Here is a 24679-nt window from a genome sequence, read left to right on the forward strand (position 1 = left end):
GTCCGCTAGGCGACAAATGACGGCGTCGTCCGGTGTGAATCAAACCATGCACCATCCACACCCACACCCCCCTCCCTCTCCCTCTCTCCTCGCGACAGGGTAAAGCGCCGACTGACACCTTGGCCTGATCACACCCTTCCGGCGCTAAATTCTTGCGCATGGCATCTAATTGACGCGCCTATCTGAATAATGTTGCAGACCCAGGCTGCAGTCCACTTGGACCGGGTTGTTCCAGCTAGGTTCGCTCTGAATTCTTCCCCATCCATGCAACAACGTCCCGTCAATTCTGCCTTGCCTGATGAGGCGTCAAACCTGTTGCTCATCTCTTCTTCTTCTCTCTACCTGTGCCCCATGCGGCGGTTGCTGTACTCCAATCATCATATGGCATCCCCAGAGATATTTTTTTCAGCTGCTGTTCATGGTTCGCCACTTACTCTCATCTTCCAGCAGCGTCGCTGTTGAGTCTTTTTCTACTTATATACACTACAAATAACTTCCTCACTCTCGTTTGAATAGCATCTACTAGTCACCAATATTGTTGCCTTCTCACCAGCCCTTCCCCAGTTTCAGCCACAGGACGTCGCGGGAGTTCTGCGAACATAAAAGCGATCCTTCGACCCAGAAACCGTCACCAATCACCCTTCTCCTGGTTGCAGCTGTCCCCGAGAAAAAATTTTTTCTTCTTTCCCCAAGTCTGTTTTGTTTATGATTAAATCTTAATTTCGTCATGGATTGTACACCTACCTCGTTCCCATCCTCTCCCTTGGCTCACTCGGCGCGGGATGACCAAAGGTTACTCAAAGCTTCTCCGGCCTACCCATCCCCAACGGCTATTCCCCTCGATAGATACGATTTTCAGTCGTTGTCCGGGTTAGGAATCTCCAATTGTGGGACAGGATCCCCTTCAAGCCAGATCAGACTCTACCCGTGTCCCGAACAATATGCACTTTCGACGAGCAACTGGTCCGACCCAATGACGCATTCCCCGAATATCCTCGAAACCCCTCCAGACGCCGGTCAGTTTCCGCCTAGGACTCATTACGAAGCATTCGGTAGCCATGCAGACATCTCAGTATCACCAAGTTACAGCCCGGTCATTGATTTCGGCGCGATGCATGATGAAATACCTCGCTTCTGGCCTAACACTCCTACCTCCGAAACCATGGCAGCGTCAGAAGGCTGGTCCAACGTTCAAGACCCGATAGAGGACGTCTGGGAATCGTCTTTCCTGGACGAATCATCCAATACGATGGTCTCTAGGATGCCAGAGATACCTCGACTTCAGATCAACACCGCATATCTGCATCCTCAACGCCCGGATAACACCCTAACTGAGATGGATCCGCACAAAAGTGTTGCGCCAGATCTGGTCCCCGATGAGGCAATTTCGAAGTGGATCGAGAATGTTAGCGAATCGCCCAAGGGAGAACAGTCGAGGATACCGTCGGCGAGCGGCTTAGAGTGTCCTACGTGTGGTGTCCGCTTCACACGACGCTCTAACTGTAAAGAGCATATGAAAAGCCACGACCCTAGCTACGTAAGGCCACATCCATGCGAGACTTGCGGGCGGGAATTTAGGCGGAGGACTGACCTGAAGAGACACGTAGATAGCGTAAGTCACATCGAATAGAGCTAAGTTCACTACTAATAGGATGCGCAGATCCATCGGGGAATACGCAAATTTGGCTGCGAGAAGTGTGGTCGGCGCTACAGTCGACAGGACACATTGTCAAGGTACCGTATCTTGATTTAACACCAATGTGAAACAACGAACTCACTCTGCTACAGACATCAGTCCGACGGCTGCGATGGAAGAATCCGGAAGACACGAGCCTCCCGAAACGACACAGATGCGCCATGCCCCACTCATGACTACTACGCACACTAAACAGCTATTTGACGGTTTATTTGCCTGCTCTAGACCATGCCTGCGTTGATCGCAGCTGGCCATGAACGATACGGCTGCATACTTTTGGAGAGGATCCACTGTATACTTGAAAGCATGACTACCCATGTAATTTTTTTGTGTTTGCTTTGTATAAGCGCAGGGAGGCAGTTTGCTTTTGTTTTGATTGTTTATTTTCTCATCCGGGAGGCCTTGTCGACTTTTTGTTTTGCATATTTTTGGAATATCGCTAGAGATCCGTCGTCACCCAAAGGCGGCTTATAGAAATCAAGCAGCGCATGGCAGGTCCATGCCTTTCGTTCAACAAACTCTGGCCACCACAAGTGCCTCTTCCGTCTCTTGGGCCATTCTGATTATTCTTGCAAGTTGTCTACAACTTACTTTTGTGGGCCATGAAGTGGACCGTTTGTTTAGGTACACCCAACAGCAGCAAGACCTTAGGCCGCATGGCCAGAGTGAGCTCACGAAAGAGCGTTGCAGATGATTCACATTGCTTGCTCCTGCAGAATAAAGCCTCACTTTCAAAAACCATCGGGAGGACTTCCCGATTCCTCTTGGTCCGAACCTGTTACAAACTTACAAGACCATTGTCGGAAGAGATGGGCCCCGGAAGAGGCGCTACTAGGCCGGCTGTTCCATTATTGATTCACGCAATCCTATGCCATCTCAATATCTATGAAGGACCACCCAATGGCGCGTCAGTATCGACGAATATTATCGCCGTGCTAGGCATTAGTCGGGGAAAAAGTACGAAGCGGAGGAGCATGGACATGTTCCGGTCTTGCACGACTCGTTAACAAGGTGCAGCGCGGAAGCTTATGCCAGCTAGACACACCAGGAACGAGCCAAGTGCTGCGTTAATTGCCCTAACAAACTTAATACACGCCGAAAATCCAGTCCACACGGAACGGAATCGGACATGGGGGGCAGGATAAGTGGGTTGACGGGCCACTTAACGATGAAGGAGCGGCGCGAGGAACGGGTCCCTTGAGCACAAAGAAAGACCAGAGACACACGATAATAGGAATGCTCCATACGTCCGCGGGAGTTGTCAGCAAGGCCTACCTATCGTCGTGCGCCATCGAGATAACCATTACCGTTCTGGGTTGGAGGACTATGGGGAAGTCGGAAGGCTTCCTAGCGGACCCATCGGGACTAACTGAAGGCACGGAAGTTGGAACATGCTCTGAGAGTCCTTCCTCTTTCGCGGTGATCCCCGCGGCGCAAGTCACTTTCATCTGCGCACAATGGCTCTAAATCTAAGTGGGAGTGGAGCCAGGACTCCGTATATCATCACCCATCCGATAGTTCTGCGACCGGCTATGGTTCGATTTATCGGATGGAAGAATCCAGACCCCTAACGAGCTGGTTTAGGTTCAAACAAGCGCGACACGGACTGATCCTGCCAAGCGCACGGCACGGATACCTTGACCCTTCGAATCTTTGATCGACTGCGCTGTTGGTTTATAACTTGCGACTTTTGCTGCTTTGAGAGAAGTTCAGACGTTCTTGGTGTGACGTGTGACGAGTTCTCCCTGATAATCTGGGTTGACGCGGCCATTTTTCCGGCATTGCAGCCATAGAATGGTTGAGTTAGTGGTCGGAGTGACCGTCGCTGAAGGCGGGGAATCATGAATGGCGCCATTTTTTGTTGATACCAGAAACTAAGCGCGCGAGTGGAAATTAACTCCGCCCAGTACTGAATAGCTTCGTTCCAAACTCCGACACGGGAGCAGGTCCAACGAAGCTGCTAAATCAAGGGGCAATACACTAACGAGTCATCCTCATATTAATCACGGCCTAGTCAACTACTACGAAGGGAGGCTACGATGGGATTAACGCCTGGACCAATCCTGACGCCTTGTGCATTGGACGCTTATTGGCCCTTGCTGGTTGTTTAGCGACGAAAGTGTTTACGGCCTACTAATCGGACGTCCGCGTCCGACGGATCCGAAGAGAGCAATGAAGATTAAGCGACAAGAGCTGTCTTGTCGGACAACTTCCATCTGGATACCAAGACACTAGACAGTCCGTTTGCACTGTCGGTATGGTCTAGCACTACGAGTGTGCTTGTTGCGCGGCTTTCGACCCCAGTGGTAGGTTGTGTCAGGCTCCAGCAATAAGCAGGGAAACTAGGACCCGACGGAATGAGACACCCCGATCAATTGGGGCCGAGTCAGTAAAATAATTAACCGGGTTGGTAGACGCTGTTGAGCGGCTGGCCATGTCCCACCAAGTTCTGCAGCTGTATGCGTGGGCAAGAGGCTATGCTATGCCGACTCTGCAGGCCTGAAACTGCCGGACTGAAGAACATGTCTGCAATGCGCCTCAACGGAAGGTTGTTGGTAATAGTTGGCAGGTATACAGCGCGGAAGCTCTGTCAGCCCCATCAAGTTTGGTCTTGACAGGATGAACAGGCATGGTCAGGCATTGTCCGTCCACCTCGATCTGCTTTGGACTGATGCGAACAGCCAGCGGGCGGTTGCTTTTCTAGCCTCTGTACTGACGGAAGTTCAATCTAGCTGCTTGCAGACTTGGCCAGGGAAAGGGAGATGCCACGGCAGGGTATTCGGCCGACATTGAGCGCATGATTGGCATTCTGCTCCAACATACCAGTGAGGGAGCGCCGGAGTATCCTGTTTTCCGAAGCAATTATGCCGCCAGCCAGAACAGTTTGTCCTTAGACTGCACAATATAAGCAATAGGGCCGTGAATGACCCAATTGCAAGAAAGAAATCATGAACCGCGCCGCCCGATGGGTTTTCTGCCACCGCCCTGGCGCCCGCTCTGTTCTCCCCACATCGAGGGGGTCGTTCTCCCTCCCCAAGATTTCACTCTTTTCGCCCCATTCTGTACAGCACCGGAGGCCTAGTCGATTTCTTCCATATCCCAGCCAAACCATCAGGATGAGTACCACCACTACCGTCACCGAGCCGCCGAGAATCACGGCTGAGAACGTCGCGACTCTCTTCCCCGAGGTTGACACTTCTCTTGCGCGGGAGGTGCTCCCCACTGCGACAAGCAATGCTTCCGCCCCGGGCGACGAGCTTGCCGGTTACGATGAGGAACAGGTCCGCCTGATGGAAGAGGTGTGTATTGTTCTGGATGACGATGACAAGCCGATTGGCAGTGCCAGCAAGAAGGCCTGTAAGTTTGATCCATCATCACCTAGCATTGAAAGAAAGTCCATGCTGATGGCGCGACTTCACAGGCCACTTGATGACCAACATTGATCGCGGCCTCCTCCACCGTGCCTTCTCCGTTTTCCTCTTCGACTCTAACAAGCGCCTGCTGCTTCAACAACGTGCGACCGAGAAGATCACCTTCCCCGACATGTGGACGAACACCTGCTGCTCCCACCCCCTGGGCATCCCCGGAGAGACGGGCTCGCAGCTCGATGCGGCCGTGCTGGGTGTGAAGCGCGCGGCGCAGCGCAAGCTGGAACACGAGCTGGGTATCAAGCCAGAGCAGGTGCCGCTGGACAAGTTCGAGTTCTTCACCCGCATCCACTACAAGGCGCCCAGTGATGGCAAGTGGGGAGAGCACGAGAGTATGTCGATACCAGTGATGAGCATTTGGACAGGTGGCTAACCAAACCCAGTTGACTACATTCTGTTCATCCAGGCGGACGTCGAGTTGAACGTGAACCCCAACGAAGTGCGCGACACGCGGTATGTGTCGGCGGACGAGCTGAAGCAGATGTTCGAGCAACCAGGACTGAAGTTCACGCCGTGGTTCAAGCTGATCTGCAACTCGATGCTGTTCGAATGGTGGAGCCACCTGGGCTCAGCGTCGCTAGAGGGATACAAGAACGAGCAGCAGATCCGGCGGATGTAAATGAGGCGAAGACGATGGACGATAAAGTTGTGATCTTTCTGCATCTGCAGCCTGTACACGGTTACCATACATATATCCCCCCTGACATGATTCCCTGCAGCGTTTGATGGCCCTATTCCATACATACTATATCGAGTGTAGTGTCCATTTAGCTTTGTTTATAATCATATCCCACTACCAACAACACCTCCCAATCAACCCCCGAAAAAAAAAACATGCTCAATCAAAATCAATTCGTACTAGCATCCGTAGCCAAAAACAACACACAACTCCCCAAAATCACCGTCCCAACCACCGTAAACGTCACCTGCGTCTTCCACCCACTCTGCACGAGCGCCGCCTTGCGACTATACTTCTTCACCGTGCGCACATAATTCGCAAACCCATTAACCAGACACGCAATACTCAACACCCAGAAGACGATTCCTAGCGGTAACGCCATCCGCCGCTCCAGCCCCGTCGGCGGCGTCTGGAAATGGAAACTGATTATGATGGCGATGGCCACGATCGCTAGGTACATTGAGAGACGCAGCCAGGAGAGAAAGGTCCGCTCGTTGGCGCAGTGGTCGCGCGCATCCGAAGTGGCGTTTTCGAATAGTAGCGTGGAGATGTAGGGGCGGGTTAGGAAGATGTGTGATTTTAGGGAGATTTGTCTGGGGAGATAATTATTAGTTTTTTGGAGGTATGGGGAGAGGGAGGTATGATGAATGGCTTACTCGTCTGCGAGGATTGGACGCGTGTTGGAGGGGTTTATTATTGGGTTGTAGGGGGGTTTGGGGAGGGTGTGGGTGTTTTCTTGTTCTTGGGATTCTTGGGATTCTTGGTGGTGTTGTTGGGTTGTGGTGGACATGGTGGTGGTGATGGTGGTGTTCTTCTTGTTGTTGTATATTAATAAAGTTCTGTGTGTGTGTGGTGTTCAGTATGTGAAAAAGCTACGGTGAGGCTTATGGGATAAATTTAGTTAGAAGTAGCCTAGTAGGAGTAGTAGCTAGTAGTAATGCTATATCGGTGTATGTCTTATATGAATGTGCCTACATAAAGCACGAGCACAGGGTCTATGTGGAGACACGTGATGCGGTGTCCACATGATGTCATTTTTGTTGATCCCGTGATCTTTTCTATACATTTGCTAATGGGATTACACGCCGTAAATAGGGCTATAGTCTATCAATTGTAGATATAAGATCTATATCATTGTCAATCTGCTATCTGCCATAGACAGCTTGTGTGGATATGGATCATCACAGCTTGTCTGGTTGTTGATCCACCGCGATTCAAGTCTCGGCTGGACCAGCTCGTTTGGGATTGTTATAGCGTCTTATCATTGGTCGAGGGGCTATCTTTACCGCCGTATGTAACTAATACTGGTACGTACTGCATTCCTGGCATCTTTCATCCACCGTGGGGTCCGTTCAATTGCGGGGGTCTATCACTGCATTCTTGTTCATTCCTACTACTTACTTCTTTTCTTCTACCGGTATATTATCATCTCAGTGGTGTGTATAGACATAGCCATACGAACTTATACTTCGTATTTTGTATCGCTATCATCCTCACTAGCGCAATCCCAATCCGGTTAAAACTTGGAGATTTAGTACACCAACTCATGACTCACTCACTCAATTGGTAGAAACTCCAGACAGTGAGTGGATCATCATGGCCTGAGCGGCAAAATCTGCGCTTTTCTTCCTTGCGTAATGCGATTACCGGATCCCTGCGCATCTCCCATACAAAACCTCTCTCCCTGCTGGTCTAACTAAATCCTGTTATTAATTCCTGCTGTTTCCCATTCCTGCGGATTCAATTCCTCTCTCTCACACAACATACACACCCCCTTGTCCTTCCCCGTGCAATTGCACGGATGCCTGCAACTGCAGTGATACACACCAGCAGCAGACCAACCAACCTTCCTTCCCCCGTGGAACCCATTTCCGCACCATGGCCCGCCGGAACAGCATACGCGGGATCACAGACGAGCAGTTTCACAGCCGGTATAGATCCAGCTCGCCGCTTGCTCGCACCGCCATCGCCCGCGATATTGAAGATTACGCCGACGACGAAGGGTCCATGCTCACCACTGACGACGAAGCCTCCGAGACCTCCACCATCCGCGCCATTAACAGCCAACCCGGCACGAATCCCCATTCGCTAGCTGGGTCGTACCAGCGGCCCGGGTTCTTCACGACTGTCTCGCATGCGACGGTTGTGCCGCATCGGCCGGATAGCGAGGGGTTGACGCGGCGGGAACGGGAACGGGCAATTGAGGATGAGCGGAATCTGCTCACTGATAATCGTTGCATTGAGCCGGGTGTGCAGAAGGGTGGGCGCATGAGACGGGGAGAGGCCGCGGAATCGACGGAGACGGCTGCGTTGCTGGGTGGGCAGCGTCGTGGATCGCAGTATGAGACGGTGGAAGATCAGGACGAGATTGATCGGAAGTGGGAGGAGGCGGTTACCGCTGGATTGATTCAAACGACGTGGAAGCGGGAAGCTCAGGTCATCGGGAAGAATGCGGCGCCCTTGGTGGTTACCTTTCTGTTGCAGTATTCGTTGACTGTCGCGAGTATTTTCACGCTCGGGCATCTGGGAAAGAAAGAGCTTGGGGCTGTTAGTTTGGCTAGTATGAGTGCGAGTATTACGGGTTATGCTGGTATGTTCCAAATTCCCTGGGCGTGTCTTCATTTTGATACTGATTGACTGTTGTTACAGTTTATCAAGGTCTGGCGACGAGTTTGGATACCCTGTGTGCGCAGGCGTATGGCTCCGGCAGGAAGAAGCTGGTAGGTCTGCAGATGCAAAAGATGGTCTTCTTCCTCTGGGCGATCTCCATCCCTATTATCGTGCTATGGTTCTTCGCCGACCGGATTCTCATCCGGATCGTGCCGGAAAAAGAGGTCGCCATGCTGGCCGGCTTGTACTTGAAGGTGGTTGCGCTGGGTGCTCCGGGGTACGCTTGCTTCGAAAGTGGCAAGCGGTTCGTGCAGGCGCAGGGACTTTTCTCTGCATCGCTCTATGTGCTTCTCATCTGTGCCCCATTGAATGCAGTGATGAACTACGTATTCGTGTGGCAGTTCGGCTGGGGCTTCATCGGAGCTCCCATTGCCGTAGCCATCACAGACAACCTGATGCCTCTCTTCCTCTTCCTGTACGTGTACTTCATCGACGGCTCCGAATGCTGGAACGGCGTCACCACCCGCGCCCTCCGCAATTGGGGGCCCATGATCAAGCTCGCCCTTCCCGGGCTCCTCATGGTCGAAGCCGAATGTCTCGCCTTTGAAGTCCTGACCCTGGCGTCATCGTATCTCGGCACCACCCCTTTGGCCGCCCAATCCGTTCTGTCCACCATCTCCAGCATTACCTTCCAAATTCCCTTCCCCGTCTCCATCTCCGGTAGCACCCGCGTCGCCAACCTCATCGGCGCGACGCTCGTCGATGCTGCGAAGCTATCCGCCAAGGTATCCATGGTTGGCGCCGTCATCGTCGGGCTGCTGAACATGCTCCTCCTCTCTTCCCTGCGCTACTACATCCCCTACCTGTTCACCTCGGACGAGGAGGTTATTGAACTCGTCGCCCAGGTCCTGCCTCTGTGCGCAGCATTCCAGTTGTTCGATGCATTGGCTGCCAACTGCAATGGTATCCTGCGCGGTATCGGTCGTCAGGAAATCGGCGGCTACGTCCAGCTGTTCTGCTACTATGCCATTGCCATGCCGATTAGTTTCGGCACGACGTTCGGATTGAATTGGGGCTTGTTTGGGTTGTGGTCTGGCGTTGCGTTGGCGTTGTTGTTGGTCTCGATCATTGAGGCGTTCTTCTTGACGCAGACGAATTGGCATCGCTCGGTGGAGGATGCGCTACGACGGAATGCGATGACTTGATATATACCACTAGTATACGATGATGATGTGATGTATTATGATATGAAGTAGTGGAGTTGAATGTACAAGATGATGCCATAATAACAATAACCCTACGTAAGTAGTAACAATCCTCAAAATTCATGCAATAATAAATGCCATAATCACATCAAATTATTTTCACCCACCCGGACAAAGAAAAAAAACCATTAACTTTAAAACTCCAAAATCGCCCACGTCTGCTCATCCACCGTCGAAAAGATCACACCCGCAGTGAGCAACTCATCCCCAGCCCTGGCCACATCCGGCATGGGCAAACTCAGCTTCGCCGCAATCAACTGCGCATGCAATCCCTCATTACTCTGCGGCTCCGTCCTCAACAATTGATACACTCTCTTCGCGACAGGACTCATCGGAGGCAGATTCTTTCCTACACCACCAGCCCCAGCACCATACTCATCTCCCGTACCCCCCATCGCCGCATCGCCCTTCACACCCCCACCAGCACCAGCACCCGCACCCGGCGCCCCCCTCGTAAAGAACAAATGCACAGCACTCGCCTCAAGAAGATGACAATGCACCTCATCCAGATTCTGAACCGGCCGCACGCAATGCGCACCCACAAACCGCTTATTCCCAAACGACTTCAACTTCCCAAACACCTTCGCGTAGCCATTCAACTCTACTTTCCCGTCCCTTCCGCGGGCAGCTTTGGGATTGGCGGCGTCGTCCGTGTCCATGGAGTCGGCTGTCATGGAGTCGATCCATTGCTTCGCCTCGATCTCGCCTGTGCCGTCGTCGATCTTGTATGTGACGTTTGTGCTTTGAGAGCTGATGTTGCGCACTTGGCCGATGAAGCAGATACTGGAGATTTCGGCTGAGTCGATCTGGTACGGCGCTTCGGGGTATGGTTGGACTGCGTCGAGTGCTTGTTTGATGGTTATCGGGCGGAGGGTTTGGTTGGCGTAGTCGGACTGGGATTTTTCATTTTATCATTTAGTATTGGGATGGGATGGATGAGGTAGTTGGGGGAGGTGGGGGGCGCAATGTACCTTTCCTCCGGATGGGCTGTTGTTCATCTCGCCAGGCATGAAGCCGCCACCTCCGCCACCGCCGCTGTAGGTGCTGCTGTAATTGTTGTAGCCGCCGTCTGGAGGGGGGTGGTTAGTTGGAATATGTGGACGCAGTGAGGGGAGGATGGTGTGGAGGATGGGTAGTGAGGGAAAAGTAGTATAGTATAGGAGGAGGGATATATTGTATAGGTACGATGTACTCACCCATGGTGTCTATGTGTGCTTCTGAAAGTGGTAAGTGAATAGAGAACTGGGTATATCAAGTGAAGATTGATTCACAGGAACGCAATAATGCATTTTACCGCATCGGGACGTGTCCGACGCGTCGCGGGGAGAGAATATGTTTGCCCTGTTTGTCTCTATTGATCTGTTTGCTCCGGCACAACGTTGATGCGACGATCCTCACCGCCCGGCGGAATTCTCAAAAAAAGTCTCGCCGATAAGTAGTTGCATACACACGATTAGGTTCCAATACTCCATCCAGGCTGACCGGACCACTACTTTCAAAATGCCTGGTCGAGCCGCTTCTCCGGCTATGTCGGAGAATGAATTTGACATCACCAATGCGCTGTTTCAAAATGACAGCGACTCCGACAACGAGGCCCCCGCGAAGCAACCCAAGCGCCAACCGAAGGCGGCGGCGCCCGAGCAGCTCGATTTTCTGAACGGCGGCGGCGGCGGCGATGACGACGACGGTGAAGACGACGAGGCGTTTATCGCGGAGACGCAGGCGTCGGCGAACCGGAAGGCGTCGAATCTGAAGGGTCGCACGGTGAAGAAGGGTGGTGGTTTCCAGGCTATGGGATTAAATGCGAACTTGTTGAAGGCTATTACGAGGAAGGGTTTCTCGGTGCCGACGCCTATTCAGCGCAAGACGATTCCGGTGATTATGGAGGATCAGGATGTCGTGGGTATGGCGCGCACGGGTTCCGGAAAGACTGCTGCGTTTGTTATTCCTATGATTCAGAAGTTGAAGAGCCATAGCACCCAGGTTGGAGCTCGTGGGTTGATCTTGTCGCCGTCGCGTGAGTTGGCGCTGCAGACGTTGAAGGTCGTGAAGGAGCTGGGGAAGGGTACGGATCTCAAGTCGGTGTTGTTGGTTGGTGGTGACAGTCTGGAGGAACAGTTCTCGATGATGGCTGGTAACCCCGATATCGTGATTGCGACGCCCGGTCGTTTTCTGCACTTGAAGGTCGAAATGCACCTTGATCTGTCGAGTATCCGCTACGTTGTGTTCGATGAGGCCGATCGCCTGTTCGAAATGGGTTTCGCTGCTCAGTTGACTGAGATTCTCCACGGCTTGCCGTCTACTCGTCAGACCCTGCTTTTCTCGGCTACCCTGCCCAAGTCCCTGGTGGAATTCGCGCGCGCTGGTCTGCAGGAGCCTACGCTTGTTCGTCTAGATACTGAGAGCAAGATCTCGCCTGATTTGCAGAATGCGTTCTTCTCGGTCAAGTCCAGTGACAAGGAGGGTGCACTGATGTATATTCTCCACAATGTGATCAAGATGCCCACGGGCCCGACGGAGGCCGCGCAGCGCATGAAGGAAGAGAACGCTAGTGGAAAGGGCGGGAGGTTTTCGAAGAAGCGGAAGCGATCGGACGACAAAGGAATCAACTTTAAAGAGTCGCCCACGAAGCATTCGACGATTATCTTCGCCGCGACCAAGCATCATGTCGACTACCTGTATTCCCTGCTGAAAGAGGCAGGATTCGCTACTTCCTACGCGTACGGTTCCCTCGACCAGACGGCTCGTAAAATCCAAGTGCACAACTTCCGTACCGGCATTACCAACATCCTGGTCGTCACTGACGTTGCAGCCAGAGGTATCGATATTCCCATTCTGGCTAACGTCATCAACTACGACTTTCCCTCGCAAGCCAAGATCTTCGTCCACCGCGTCGGTCGTACCGCGCGTGCTGGCCGCACCGGTTGGAGTTACAGTCTGGTTCGCGATTCCGATGCCCCCTACCTGCTCGATCTGCAGCTGTTCCTCGGCCGGCGACTGGTCCTCGGTCGGGAGCATGGCGAAAGTGTCAATTTCGCCGAGGACGTGGTTGTGGGAGGATTTCCTCGCGACGGCCTGTCTCAAAGCTGCGAGTGGGTGACCAAGGTCTTGGATGATACGGTGGACATTGCTGCGCAGCGTTCCGTCGCCAGCAAGGGTGAAAAGCTCTACTTGCGCACACGTAATGCAGCATCACTGGAAAGTGCCAAGCGCTCGAAAGAGGTGGTCTCATCCGATAACTGGACCGCCCTGCACCCTCTGTTCAACGACGAGACCAGTCAACTCGAAGCCGAGCGCGAGAAGATGCTGGCCCGTATCGGAGGCTACCGGCCCAACGAGACCATCTTCGAAGTGAACAACCGCCGCAGCGGCAAGCCCGAGAACGAGGAGGCGCTCCACACAATCAAGCGTGTCCGTACCACACTCGACTCGAAGAAGAAGCGCGCCCAGGAAGCGAAATCAGAATTCGACGACGACGATGTACCCACCAAGTCCGGAGACGCCGATGCCGAGGACGCTGACGGTGCCTTCTCCGATGAAGACGAAGCCGGCGAAGGTGCTGCCGACAACATGTCACTTGCCTCGGAAACCGACCTCGAAGTCACCTTCTCCTCCTACAACCAGTCCAGCAACAAAAAGGCCAAGAAAGACGCCAGCGCCACCTCCTTCCAGAACCCCGAATACTTCATGTCCTACACCCCTAACAACACCAACATGGCCGAAGACCGCGCGTACGGCGTGCACTCCGGTACCAACGCCAACTTCGCACAAGCATCCCGCGACGCAGCCATGGATCTGCTGGGCGACGAAGGCAGCCGCGGGTTCGGCGAGCCTCGCACCATGATGCGCTGGGACAAGCGTCACAAGAAGTACGTGTCGCGACAGAACGACGAGGACGGATCGAAGGGTACCCGTCTGGTGCGTGGTGAGAGTGGTGCCAAGATCGCCGCTAGCTTCCGCAGTGGACGCTTCGACGCGTGGAAGAAGGGCAAGCGACTCACTCGTCTGCCGCGTGTCGGTGAGGCTGAGACACCGGGTCTCGGGGCGGATCTTAACCATTACCGCGGTGGTAGACGCTTCAAGCATAACAAGGAGCAGGCGCCGAAGCGGGCTGATCCGCTCCGTGGAGATTATGATAAGATGAAGAAGAAGAACGAGGCGGCGAAGGAGCGCCAGTTGGGCAAGTTTGGAGGAGCCGCAGCGGGTGGTAAGAGTGAGTTGAAGAATACCGATGATATCCGGTTAGCTAGGAACTTGAAGCAGAAGAGACGCGAGAAGAATGCTCGGCCGTCGAGGAAGAAGTAGGTGACTTGAGGTTTGTGGTGTGGTTTGTGTGCTAGGTTTTTGCATATGTAGATACCATGTTAGATAAAAGTGATAATTATACCAGGAGTCTGAATATACTGGCATGATGTGATGTGTAGACTTAGACACCGAGTTTAGAACACCCTAGCACTCCGGTCTCCTCGTCCCATCTTTCGTCTTCCTTTCCCTCTTGTTTCGATGGTTTCGTCTGATATACTCCTGGGTTCCCCACCCCTATGCATCCCGGCACTCCCATGTCTTCATCCCATCTGTCGTCTTCCTCTTTCTCTTTCTCTTCCTGTCTCGCTTCCTTCTCCTGATACTTCCCTATACTCCCAACGCCAACACACCCCATCACCCCTGTCTGCTCATCCCACCTCTCCTCCTCTTCCTTGTCCTCTTCCTCACCCTGTTTCCCTTGTTCCTGACACTTCCTGATGCTCTGACCCCCAACACCAACACACCCCAACACCCCCTCCCCCTCATCCACCCTTTCCCCCTTCTTCATCATCATCTCCCCCTCTTTCTTCCTCCTGATAACCTCCTCATACTCCCCAATATCCCTCACCCCCACCGGCATCCCATTAACCCCCAACCCCTGCTCCGCCATCAACTTCTCCCTCAACACCATCGCCCTCTTCCACGACTCCCTCGCCTCCATCCGCTCCTGCCACGCCTTGACCCACGGATACGGGCCCAGAATATCCTGATCATCATCATCATGGGACGGAATCAACATCCCCAACTGACAATTCCACGGCAGGAAAGCCAAGTCCGCGTACGTGCATTTTTCACCAACTAGCCACGTTTTCCCCACAAGGATGGTGTTGAGCACCGATAGGACTCTGTGCACTTCGGTCTGGTAGCGGGTTATTGCGGTGGGGAGTTTTTCGGGGGAGAGGACGGAGAACCTATACATTATCCAAGGAATTATTTATTAGGACTGTGTGTTGCGGGGATGGGGTAAGGTGGGAGAGGAGAGGGGTTGTACCATCCACATTGCCCATAATACGGTCCTTGTCCACTCATTTGGAACTGGAGATATTGGTTTAGAAGATGTTTCTCGGGGATGTTGGTTGGTGGGAAGGAGAGTTTGTGGGTCGGGTCGTAGAGGTCGATTAGGTATTGGATTATGGCGCCGGATTCCCAGAGGGTGAAGGGTTGATTATCGGGAGTGTTGGGGTCTTGGATTGCTATATTTTTTGGTTAGTTGTTTGGTCAGTTATGTTTATACTATTGTGGTGTTCTGTTGTTTTCGGCATTGGTGATGGAGTGGGGATAGTATAGTGTGGGGTAATAGTGAGGGGATGATGATGGATGGATATACCCGGTACACGGCCATTGGGGTTAATGTTGATGAAGGGGGGTTTCTTGACGTCTTCGAAGCCGAAGGAGTTGATTTTGTAGGGGATGTTGAGTTCTTCGAGGATGACGATGACCTAGTAGTACTCTATTAGTTAGAAGATGGTATGTGTGTGTGTGGTGGTGTGGGGGTTTGACCTTCCATGGGTTGGGACCGGAAGCTATACATTATTAAAGAAGAATATTGTTAGTATATGAGAATAGTAGATAATGTTAGTGGATGGAACGTACGGGTTATCCAGACGGTAATAGGCTTCATGTTTGTCATGGTGAGAGTCTCTGTGGTAGTGAGTGTGAGTAGGTGTAGTATGCATGAGGGGGAAAGAGAAAAGCAGGAAGTTAGACAGCTTTATGTACATTCGCTGACTCTGACATGATGAGGCTGTAGCCTGATTGATGGTCGAAGGATGATTAGCGTGTGGCTAAATATACTAGTAGAGGAATGGGGTGAGCTGACTGTGTTTGGGGGCCGTTTCTTGTTCAGGGTCGGGAGACTGTCAGATGATTATATCGTCTCGTATATGATATATTCGATCATAAGTGTAAACATTGAGAAAGTGGAGTGACTTATTGACTGCAATTCTAGCTATTCAATAATTATGATCAACTGAACTAACAAGACAATAACTGCAAAAATAAACACATCTATTCATGCAATCCCACCATCTCCAAAGAATCTCTCCACAACCGCTCCTCTCCCTCCGGCCAATACGTATAACTCACAATCGACCTCCCAACATGCCCATCATACTCTCGATCCTCTGCCTCCGCACAATCAGCCAGATACTTACCCCCTTTACCCTCCCACTCCCTCCCCACAGCAGCCCACAGCGTAGTCGCCGCACCTTGCTCCGTACTCTTCGCAACCCTACCCACCGTCTCATCAGTCAACAACGCCTGAATCTGCTCCTCCGAAAGATACCGCCCCAAGCCAGTAGCAATAATCCCAGGATGCAAACTCAACCCATGCAGCCCCTGCCGTCCATACCGCCGCTCGATTTCACTCGCCGTATAGATATTGGCCGTCTTGGACTGTCCGTACGCAACCAACGGATCATATCCCCCCTTCTGGAAATGATAATTATCCGCTTCGTTGATCCCATGCACGCGATGTCCTGAACTCGAGACCAGAACTACCCGTGAATGAAACTCGGGCGTACTCCCCGCCAGCAGGGCCGGCTTGAGCAGATTGAACAGCAGGAAGTGGGCGAGGTGGTTCGTTGCGAACTGCATCTCGTATCCATCCTCTGTGAGCTGGAGGTCCGGCACAGCCATGACCCCCGCGTTGCCGATGAGGATGTTCACTTTGGCTGTCTTGGACAAGATAAGCTTTGCGGCCTGTCGCACACTATTCAGTGAGGCTTGATCCATCTGCACCAGCTCCATGGTCTCCGGCTGGAAAATGTCGCCTAGGGCTGTGCGCGCTTTGCTCAGGTCCCGGGCAGTCAGGTACAGCGTTGCGCCGGTGGCAGCGAGGGCGCGGACAGTCTCAACTCCTAGGCCGGAGGAGACGCCCGTCACGACGGCGACTTTGCCTTTGAGTTGATCTTGCATGTTGTTGTCTTGGACGATTTGAAGGGCTGTGGGTCGGGCATCACCTGGGCCCTTGGGTGTGGCGTGGACGGCAGAGTAAGACATTTTGGATTATATGAGAAGCTGATAGTGCAATGAATGTTTGATGAAGAGACTGCATTTTGGGCAGAAACAGCAGCATATTTATATTGTTTGCTGCAGGTTGACAATGATGCAGAAAGAGGGAAATCTATAACAATCCAGGCAGAAGTAATGGCTGACATTATTGCCTATTCAGGTTAGCTCGACGGGGGCCATCATCTGGCTTTCATCTTCCTTGTGACTTCATGGCTGACCGTTATTGCCGTTTTGGATCTAGTCTGTTCGTGAGATATACGAAGATAGAAGATCCAGGAGAATCTACTACAGACTTCTTAGATGTTGGAAAATCCCTCTCCAGCTGACAAATTTACCTATTCTGATGATGCCGTCATCTACACCCGCAGACGAGAAACGGCAGCGCAAGAAGCTCCAGAACCGAGTAAACCAGCGAGCACGTCGTGAGTATCCCTCAATCAAAACACAAAATCCATCAAACTAACAAATCCCTTTCAGGTCTACGTCTCAAAAACAACCACCAGAAACACAAGGACCAACCTACCCGTCCATACAGCGTCCACCGCTGGCGAGTCTCAGAACACGAGACATCATCAACTCCATCAACTGCACTAACCAAACACCACTCACACAACCTCTCCCAAACACAATCACAAACAGCACCCCCTGCCACTGAACCCTCCATACCCACCTCCTCTTCATCACCAAGTATACCCCCCGACCATCACCTCCTCCACCTAATAACCCACAACGTCTTCCGCGCCCTGTACACCAACAAAACCCTCCTCTACCACCACTCCACAGCCCTCCTGCCCGGCCCAACCCCCAACTCATCCATCCACCTCATCCACGAAGGCCTCATCTTCCCCATATACGCCACCACCATTCCCAACACATACCCCTCCCCTATCCCCGCATCCCTCTTCCCGACACCCTCCCAACGAACCCTCACCCACTACTCGTGGATAGATCTCGTACCGTGGCCGCGGATGCGCGAGAATCTGATCAAGTGGGAAATGTGCTTTGATCATGGGGAGTTCGTGAGGGATTTGGTGGGGGAGTATGTTATGGAGGGGTGGGAGTTGTTTGATGGTTTGAAGGGGCAGGATGTAAATGGGAGGATTGGGGCAAGGGTGGTTGTTGAGGTTGATGGGAATGACGGTGATGATGGCGAGGTTACGGGAAATGCTCGGAATGGGTGGATTGTTTGGGGAGAGCCGCATTGTAAGGAGAGTTGGGAGGTGACGCCGGGGTTTTTGAGGAAGTGGGGGTGGGTGGTTGAAGGGTGTGTGGAGGAGGTGGTGAGGTGGAGTAATTATTGGAGGGTGGGGAGGGGGGAGGGGGAGATTAGGGTTGTTACTATGTAGTACTTGGTATGTGGTGGTGGTGGTATGTTACTATGTTGATGTTGGCTGTGGAGTGTCTTAGAGATGAGGGTATAGTTGGAGTGTATAGTGTGGTTGGCATACTTGGAATTTTAGGGTATATCACTAAGTGTCTAGCAATGGCATCATGTCTATAGCATAGGTCAATCAACCAATATTATACAGACAAAGGATTGATCTACTAGACCAATGAGATTGCTGGATACTAGTCAGTCAACACCTCATACCTCCTAGTACTTAAGTCTACGCTCTAGCTGAAAGGATAGTAGTTGAGTGATGATACTAACCATGCCCTGAGGGATACCCAATATCAGAAAGATATATCATGAGTAAAGCATGAATCAACGGGAATGCCAGTAGAATAACCTGCCGCCAACAAGACAGATAAGTGGCTTGGATACGCTGGTAGGGAGTGTAGATCAACGGAGAACAAACACTGTATCTGATGATTATGGGTTTACGCCTGACACTGGAATTGAAGTATCTATCTAGAAAGCTTTCGATGATCAACTATACTGGGCTGATTGAGCACCTGTGGCATAATACTACTGGGGAGTACATCACAATGGGCTCTCTTGCTATTAGTGCAACTCACGACTAGGCTCTGTCAGTGCGTTGAACTAGCAGAGGTAACCCGCACTGTTATATTTCAGGAAGTGGTCATTGCGAAACAGACTGGTGTTATGAAAGAGTCAATTGACTTGGCATAATAATAGTGAGTCCAAGTATGATGATCTCTATCGATTGACATATCTGCTAACAGACTATACTAAGTTGGCAGATACACAGCTAGTACTTCAGCAGTATCAGTGCAGATCAGTCGCAATTACAATGGGCTGATGTCTAAGCCTCATATCAGGCCGCTATAGAACAGCCATAATCACTGGCCGTCTGTTGATGATCTACCCTGCTTCAGACGGAGTATTCACCCCGTAGCAGGGCACGGGCCAGGGAGATAGGGAGCTATCAAGTGCCGTCTGATATGCAGACATGGAAGGATTTACCTCCGTTGTCAATAATTGACTGCCCCTTCCATTGCTGGTGGAGCGAGCAATGGCGCTCTTCACGGACCGTTCCGATAAGGGATCGCTTTGACTGACCCAAAGGAGAAAAAGTTGAAATAGCGTTTAGGAAGCGGAATTCCCAAAGTTAAAGGAGCGGACACTTTGAAGTCAGACTGGGTAACTCACAACAATACTCGTCATATCCTCACCGACACTCTGCTGAATTTGCCATTATCGGACGTGCTCAACATCAGCGCCCCATGCAGATGACTGGTCACTCCGTAACGCAGCACAGGCTGCGCCGTCTCAACGTCCGTCATGCAGCCATGTCGCTCGCAAAATCTGGCCTCCCGGTAGACTGGATAAGTGCCACTGCCAAGGCTGAAGTCAACGCGGTCACCGTGTATCGCTCCGTCAAAGATTGTCAAAGTTTTCCTACGCAACTGCTGACTCGCGCAGACAATCACGTCCGTCCAGCTCGCAGTTTTCGATAGCGAGGTGCCGCTCCTAGCTGGCGTACTTCATACGCAGCACTAACCTGCCCTCACTGGGGCTGTCACGGGGCGCGTAGCGACAGCACGTTCCACAGCAGCCACACTGAGCGCATGAGATACCATGTACAGCCGCCATGATGATGCATTCATACTCGCCACGTCGATATCGTTGGGAGGACTTATCCCGTTGGCATGCTCGAGATCACGCAACCCACCGTGCCAGCAACGAGGCTAGACTGATTGGTTCTCTTCTCCGAAGCATCGTAAGCCGGGACCAAGAGAAGTACACGGTCATTCCGGAGTCGTGTCGCTGCAATCCGCGTTACGGTGGCTCTTTCACTCGGTCCGCTCAAAGCGCCGTCAACACGTACGGAGCACGCACTCCCGACGCCCAATACCTCGGTGAAGAGCGAGTGTCCATCGAATGGCGGATCGTGTTGTCTGGCTCGACTAGATCTTGCGTCAGTTGTTTATGTACGTTGTTATCGTTGGCAATGTGGCAATCCCCCCTTACCTTTTTTTCCCCCAAAAATCTTGAATTTGTCGTAGATTATACCACACGCAAGCTGTGTGAAGCGCAGAAAAAGTGATCGCCGTGATCTGAGGTTTCTTCACAGCGATACGGGTATTCGGATTGAACTATCACGCAACACTGCTGTGCTGTTACCATATCCGCGCGCCTAGACGGAGATCGAATGAAATCCAAGGGATGTACAATGTAGCCCAATCCAAAGGAACGGAACAGAAAAGATACGTATCACGATGTCCCATGACTCGGGTCGGGATGGCAAGAAGCAGTTATATCCGAGGCGTTGCAGAGACAACTCTAGGCGCCTGCTGTGATCATTGCCCCTCGTGTCGCTCTGCGCAAACCAAGCATGGCTAGGACCCTCTCGGGAAGACCCTTCTCGGAAAATTAATTCATATCCTTGTGTAGCCCGGACACGTACTAGCAGTTGTTGTGTGAGGTCGGATGTGCAACCAGACTGATCGCCATATGAAGCGATGGTCAACACCGGTGATTTTTGGATTAGCTTTTCCGTGTCTGAGCTTCTCGGCTTTCCTTCTCCGCTCTAGTCTCTGATTTAGTGTGTATTCCGCCCGTTGATGTCTTAAGATGATCCGCCATGAGTCAGGCGGTCACATCGAAGTGGGTGACCAGAGAGTAGAAGGCATTCTCAGCCGAGTTGTCTGAGCAAATGAGGACTACAGTCGGAGACAGGTCCAGCATCAACTCCCGCTCAGCTCCAGCACCGATATAGATAGATCGATAGCTGGCGTGATAAGTATCTAGCTATCATTAGAGCCGAGTTAGTATCGGTGCGGCGTCAGTAGTCCGAGCGATAGTCTGTTTGAGCCTCGAGCAGATGACAAATAATGGGCGCCAATCGTTGCCTCGTCAGGCACTGCGTGTTTCCCAATCGGGTTGGTGTGGCCCCGGCCAAGCTAAGCCCCAATGGGGAAATGGCAGATCTGCTTCCTTCGCAGTTTTCAGCTAAACACTAACACTCAAGACTAGATACTAGCAATTGGAACAATCCCATTGCGTGGAGACTCTCCCATCGTAATTTCGTACGGGTGGGTGAGGTGAAAGCTCGAGCAGTCGCCAGTATTACCTCTCCGGGGGAACGCGGGGATCGTGATTATAGTGGCAGACTAAGCTATCTCTCCGTACGCGTCCAGCCTGCATGGTGCATGGTGCATCATCCTTCATGGCTTTGCCCCTTACCCCATTGGGTCTAAGGATGGGGACGCGGTCGCTTGAACTATTGGCAGTCATCGGCCCCTAATGAGCAGATCCATCGTGCTGGCAGCTTCCCTTCCAGCGAGAAACAGCCAGAACCGAACCGCCCGTCTGTCCTAGCGCGTAATTTCAGTGGATTAGGATAGTTAGGCTGTACAATCAAATCCCTTGCGGGCATCCCGCATACTAAAAAGTATGTGCCATTACTGCCAACCAACTGCCATAGCCGCCCCCGATCAATGCGTCTGTGCTATGTCTTTTTTGCTGAGGACGGAGGTTGGTTTAGGGGGATCATCTCTCATCTAAAATGATTTCCGGTCCCAATTTTTGTCTCCGAGCTCGGATTGATCCATGATGGAGCTTGGGAGGGGCTAGGGACGGTGCTGTCATATGGTAGCCCAAAACGTTAACCTGAGAAATTCCCCGCAAGTGGCTCCCGTGGACCGGCCCCAAAATTGTATCGTGACTCGGTATTAAGCAGGACTCCAGATAACATTCCCGCTGGGTCAGGCCAGGCCAACCCAAAGGAGTAATTGCAACAATTAGACCTGAAGAAAAAGGGGGCGGCAACCAGACAAGAGAAGGGAAAGAAAAAGGAAAGCAAATGAAAATCCCATTGTGGGTGATACACCAGCCTGCTAACGCTTCATGGCATATGCCATGGGAAAAACCGTTGTCAAAAAAAAGCCATCCAAAGTGGTTCCTCTTGCTTCGCCCACGCGCCTTGTTCCGTGTTCTGTGCTCGGCGAATCCAGGTGGATCTTTCCGTTCATCCCAAGGGTCAGATCATCCGAGGGGGCCATTCAACTTTTTTGCCCATCACCGACACTGGGGCCCCCTGCAAAATTTCCGGCGCTCAGGTGATTGAACCATTGAGGTACACGGTCGTTCCACTGGCCAGGGCGCTGTTGCTGCAGCCACATCTTGTTTGGAAGCAAGCATCACCGTGGTTTATTCGCATGTCCCGGACAATAAGGACGCGTTGGATGAGAGCTCGACATTGTGGCTGGACATTGTGTGTGGGATCTGCCTCCCCCTGTTCGTGCTTCTCACCACCATGCAGTCTAGTCTAGACCGACGCGTCCGCGCTCTAGTATGCTTGAAGTGACAGCCTAATGGCAAGAGCGGTTAGAGCATTCTTGCATCCCAACGCGGACTTTCTACTTCTCAGCCACCAATGCCGGTGTTTATCACGCTTAAACCAATTCTTATGTTGGAACTGAATCATGATCAACCATAGGTTTGCCGGGGTTTGGCCTGCAGGGCCCCAAGAGCCGACCGGCCGAATCCATCCAGTCCGGCGCTGGCATAATGTGGCACATACATTCCTGAACTGGCACACACCCGTTAATCCACTCCGTATTAACGCTGCGTGGGTGGGACCCAGCATAACCTATTGCAGAAACCACACGGAGAATTGCGGGCTCTCAGTCCAGTGGTTCGGGCTATTGAGCTGGCGTCTATTCATTGAAGCCCCAATATGTAGCACAATCCTACTGTCCAACCCCGATTAAGGAGCTTGGAACCCCCCAAGGAGGCTCCCTCAAGAGGCCTCGCGAGGCATTACATTGGTCATGTCTTCATAGCGTTCTTCATCCCTTGCACGGCACGCGAACGGTCAGCCATGTGAGTGACAACACGTCGATTTGATATCAGCTATGCACCTCGCAGGCGTACTCGAGCCCTAGCAAAAGAAACATGGCGTCCGATGACCGAGACTAGACTCCAGTGCAGGCTGCAGTGCGGCTATTTTATCGTTGTCTTGTTGGCCCTGAAAGGGAATGGGGTTGCCTTGAAGCGCGATTTCCGGCACACGCCTGACCGGAGTATATACCAACCTTGATCTCAGGAGGGGAAGAGAACGACGTAAGCAGGTGAATAAAAGCAGATAAACCAATATTATTGGTGCGTATTGGCCCCCAATTATGAGACGCGCATCCCAAAAATACAGTATGAGGGGAAGCAGAATAATACTAGAGGAGACTTGCAAGAGGAGGAAGTGGGGGAAAAGAAAGCAGGCAAAGTGAGAAAAACATCATCACTGGAGAGATTCCGAGATGACCACGTTCTTTTCTCTCCTTTAAACCCAGTTCATACTTCAATTTTCAGTTGGGATCTAAACACACCGTGACTGTTGGAACTTGGTTCTTCCTTCCTGGAAGAAAGACCAAAGAGAGAAGAGAAGGAAGACGACCGCCCCCCTCTCCAACAAAAAAGAAAAGAATCAAGACTACGGACTACTACTACTTACTAGGTAGCGTAAGAACCACCCCCATCAAACCAAACGGTATGGAAAGACCGAAGACTTGGGCGCTCTCACCAGTCTAGCAGGATCAGGACATCGTTCATTCTCCTTAGTCTTATCCTGAATCACGGGGGGTGAGGGGGGAGGAGGGTGGGATGGGTACACAGGGAAAATACACAGAGAAATACACACACCGTCACCTTTTGGGTTTTACCCGCCCAATGCAATTGATGAACGAGCTTTAAATCCTGGCAGCGCAGTTGTTCATTCTCCGTCCTCATTCGGTAGCGCGTGTCAAACTGGGGACGGAATGTCCATTTCCCTCCCCTCCCAATTCTACCGAGCGGACTATTGGCAATGGGCGCCGCGGGCGGGCGTCCATGTCGATCCGTGGCTCCCCCCTTCGCCTTGCTTCCGGGCTCGCTGATTGGCACTAAACATGGAGGAAATAGTAAGGATGAGAAGGGAAAATACAAATAAGAGTAAATTGTGTGAATAAGAAAAATAATATAGATATGGATAAAAAAATTTAATAATATAAAATCAAACTGAAACGAAGTAAGAAATAATTGACTAGACGAAAAGGGGAAAATTAAATTATAGAAAAGGCGCAAAAGGGAAAGGTAGGAAAAATGGAAGAAAAAGAAAAGAGTCGATCTTCCTCTTTACTGGCCGGTGTTCGTCCCAATCCCAGTGCCAGTTCCAGTTCCAGCTTCCCCTCTTCCTTTTTCTCCTCCTCCTCCTCCCCATCTGGGATTTGTTTTTACCCTTTTTAGGTGGGTGTCACTGACAGCGGCATCCAGTCCCAATGGCCCATCTTATGCAAGCCACTG

General features: G+C 51.9%; 9 protein-coding genes across 9 annotated transcripts; 5 read left to right on the forward strand and 4 right to left on the reverse strand.

Annotated features, from left to right (window-relative positions):
• Positions 1-727: 727 nt before the first annotated feature.
• AKAW2_51607S (putative C2H2 finger domain protein (Ezf)) lies at positions 728-1888 on the forward strand (the record flags this gene model as incomplete). The annotated part of the gene is made up of 3 exons (XM_041691555.1): positions 728-1612; positions 1661-1734; positions 1789-1888. The coding sequence occupies 3 exons, from the start codon at positions 728-730 to the stop codon at positions 1886-1888; spliced, it is 1059 nt and encodes a 352-aa protein (XP_041545028.1).
• Positions 1889-4644: 2756 nt separating this feature from the next.
• Positions 4645-5743, forward strand: idi1 (isopentenyl-diphosphate delta-isomerase IDI1; the record flags this gene model as incomplete). Its single annotated transcript, XM_041691556.1, has 3 exons — positions 4645-5053; positions 5118-5456; positions 5508-5743. The coding sequence occupies 3 exons, from the start codon at positions 4645-4647 to the stop codon at positions 5741-5743; spliced, it is 984 nt and encodes a 327-aa protein (XP_041545029.1).
• A 229-nt stretch (positions 5744-5972) lies between these two features.
• Positions 5973-6593, reverse strand: AKAW2_51609A (DUF202 domain-containing protein; the record flags this gene model as incomplete). Its single annotated transcript, XM_041691558.1, has 2 exons — positions 5973-6396; positions 6460-6593. 2 exons carry the CDS (start codon positions 6591-6593, stop codon positions 5973-5975), a joined length of 558 nt encoding a protein of 185 aa, XP_041545030.1.
• Positions 6594-7681: 1088 nt separating this feature from the next.
• Positions 7682-9618, forward strand: AKAW2_51610S (MATE family efflux transporter; the record flags this gene model as incomplete). Its single annotated transcript, XM_041691559.1, has 2 exons — positions 7682-8393; positions 8453-9618. The coding sequence occupies 2 exons, from the start codon at positions 7682-7684 to the stop codon at positions 9616-9618; spliced, it is 1878 nt and encodes a 625-aa protein (XP_041545031.1).
• Positions 9619-9812: 194 nt separating this feature from the next.
• Positions 9813-10878, reverse strand: RFA2 (putative replication factor-a protein; the record flags this gene model as incomplete). Its single annotated transcript, XM_041691560.1, has 3 exons — positions 9813-10571; positions 10650-10747; positions 10875-10878. The coding sequence occupies 3 exons, from the start codon at positions 10876-10878 to the stop codon at positions 9813-9815; spliced, it is 861 nt and encodes a 286-aa protein (XP_041545032.1).
• Positions 10879-11178: 300 nt separating this feature from the next.
• Positions 11179-13983, forward strand: DBP10 (ATP-dependent RNA helicase DBP10; the record flags this gene model as incomplete). Its single annotated transcript, XM_041691561.1, has 1 exon — positions 11179-13983. One exon carries the CDS (start codon positions 11179-11181, stop codon positions 13981-13983), a length of 2805 nt encoding a protein of 934 aa, XP_041545033.1.
• A 121-nt stretch (positions 13984-14104) lies between these two features.
• Positions 14105-15613, reverse strand: AKAW2_51613A (glutathione S-transferase family protein; the record flags this gene model as incomplete). Its single annotated transcript, XM_041691562.1, has 5 exons — positions 14105-14894; positions 14975-15176; positions 15311-15422; positions 15484-15506; positions 15577-15613. 5 exons carry the CDS (start codon positions 15611-15613, stop codon positions 14105-14107), a joined length of 1164 nt encoding a protein of 387 aa, XP_041545034.1.
• Positions 15614-15990: 377 nt separating this feature from the next.
• AKAW2_51614A (uncharacterized protein) lies at positions 15991-16983 on the reverse strand (the record flags this gene model as incomplete). The annotated part of the gene is made up of 1 exon (XM_041691563.1): positions 15991-16983. The coding sequence occupies one exon, from the start codon at positions 16981-16983 to the stop codon at positions 15991-15993; it is 993 nt and encodes a 330-aa protein (XP_041545035.1).
• A 355-nt stretch (positions 16984-17338) lies between these two features.
• AKAW2_51615S (uncharacterized protein) lies at positions 17339-18341 on the forward strand (the record flags this gene model as incomplete). The annotated part of the gene is made up of 2 exons (XM_041691564.1): positions 17339-17417; positions 17473-18341. 2 exons carry the CDS (start codon positions 17339-17341, stop codon positions 18339-18341), a joined length of 948 nt encoding a protein of 315 aa, XP_041545036.1.
• Positions 18342-24679: the final 6338 nt, after the last annotated feature.

The sequence above is a fragment of the Aspergillus luchuensis genome, chromosome 5 (assembly GCF_016861625.1).
Source record: "Aspergillus luchuensis IFO 4308 DNA, chromosome 5, nearly complete sequence".
Classification (NCBI taxonomy): Eukaryota; Fungi; Ascomycota; class Eurotiomycetes; order Eurotiales; family Aspergillaceae; genus Aspergillus; species Aspergillus luchuensis.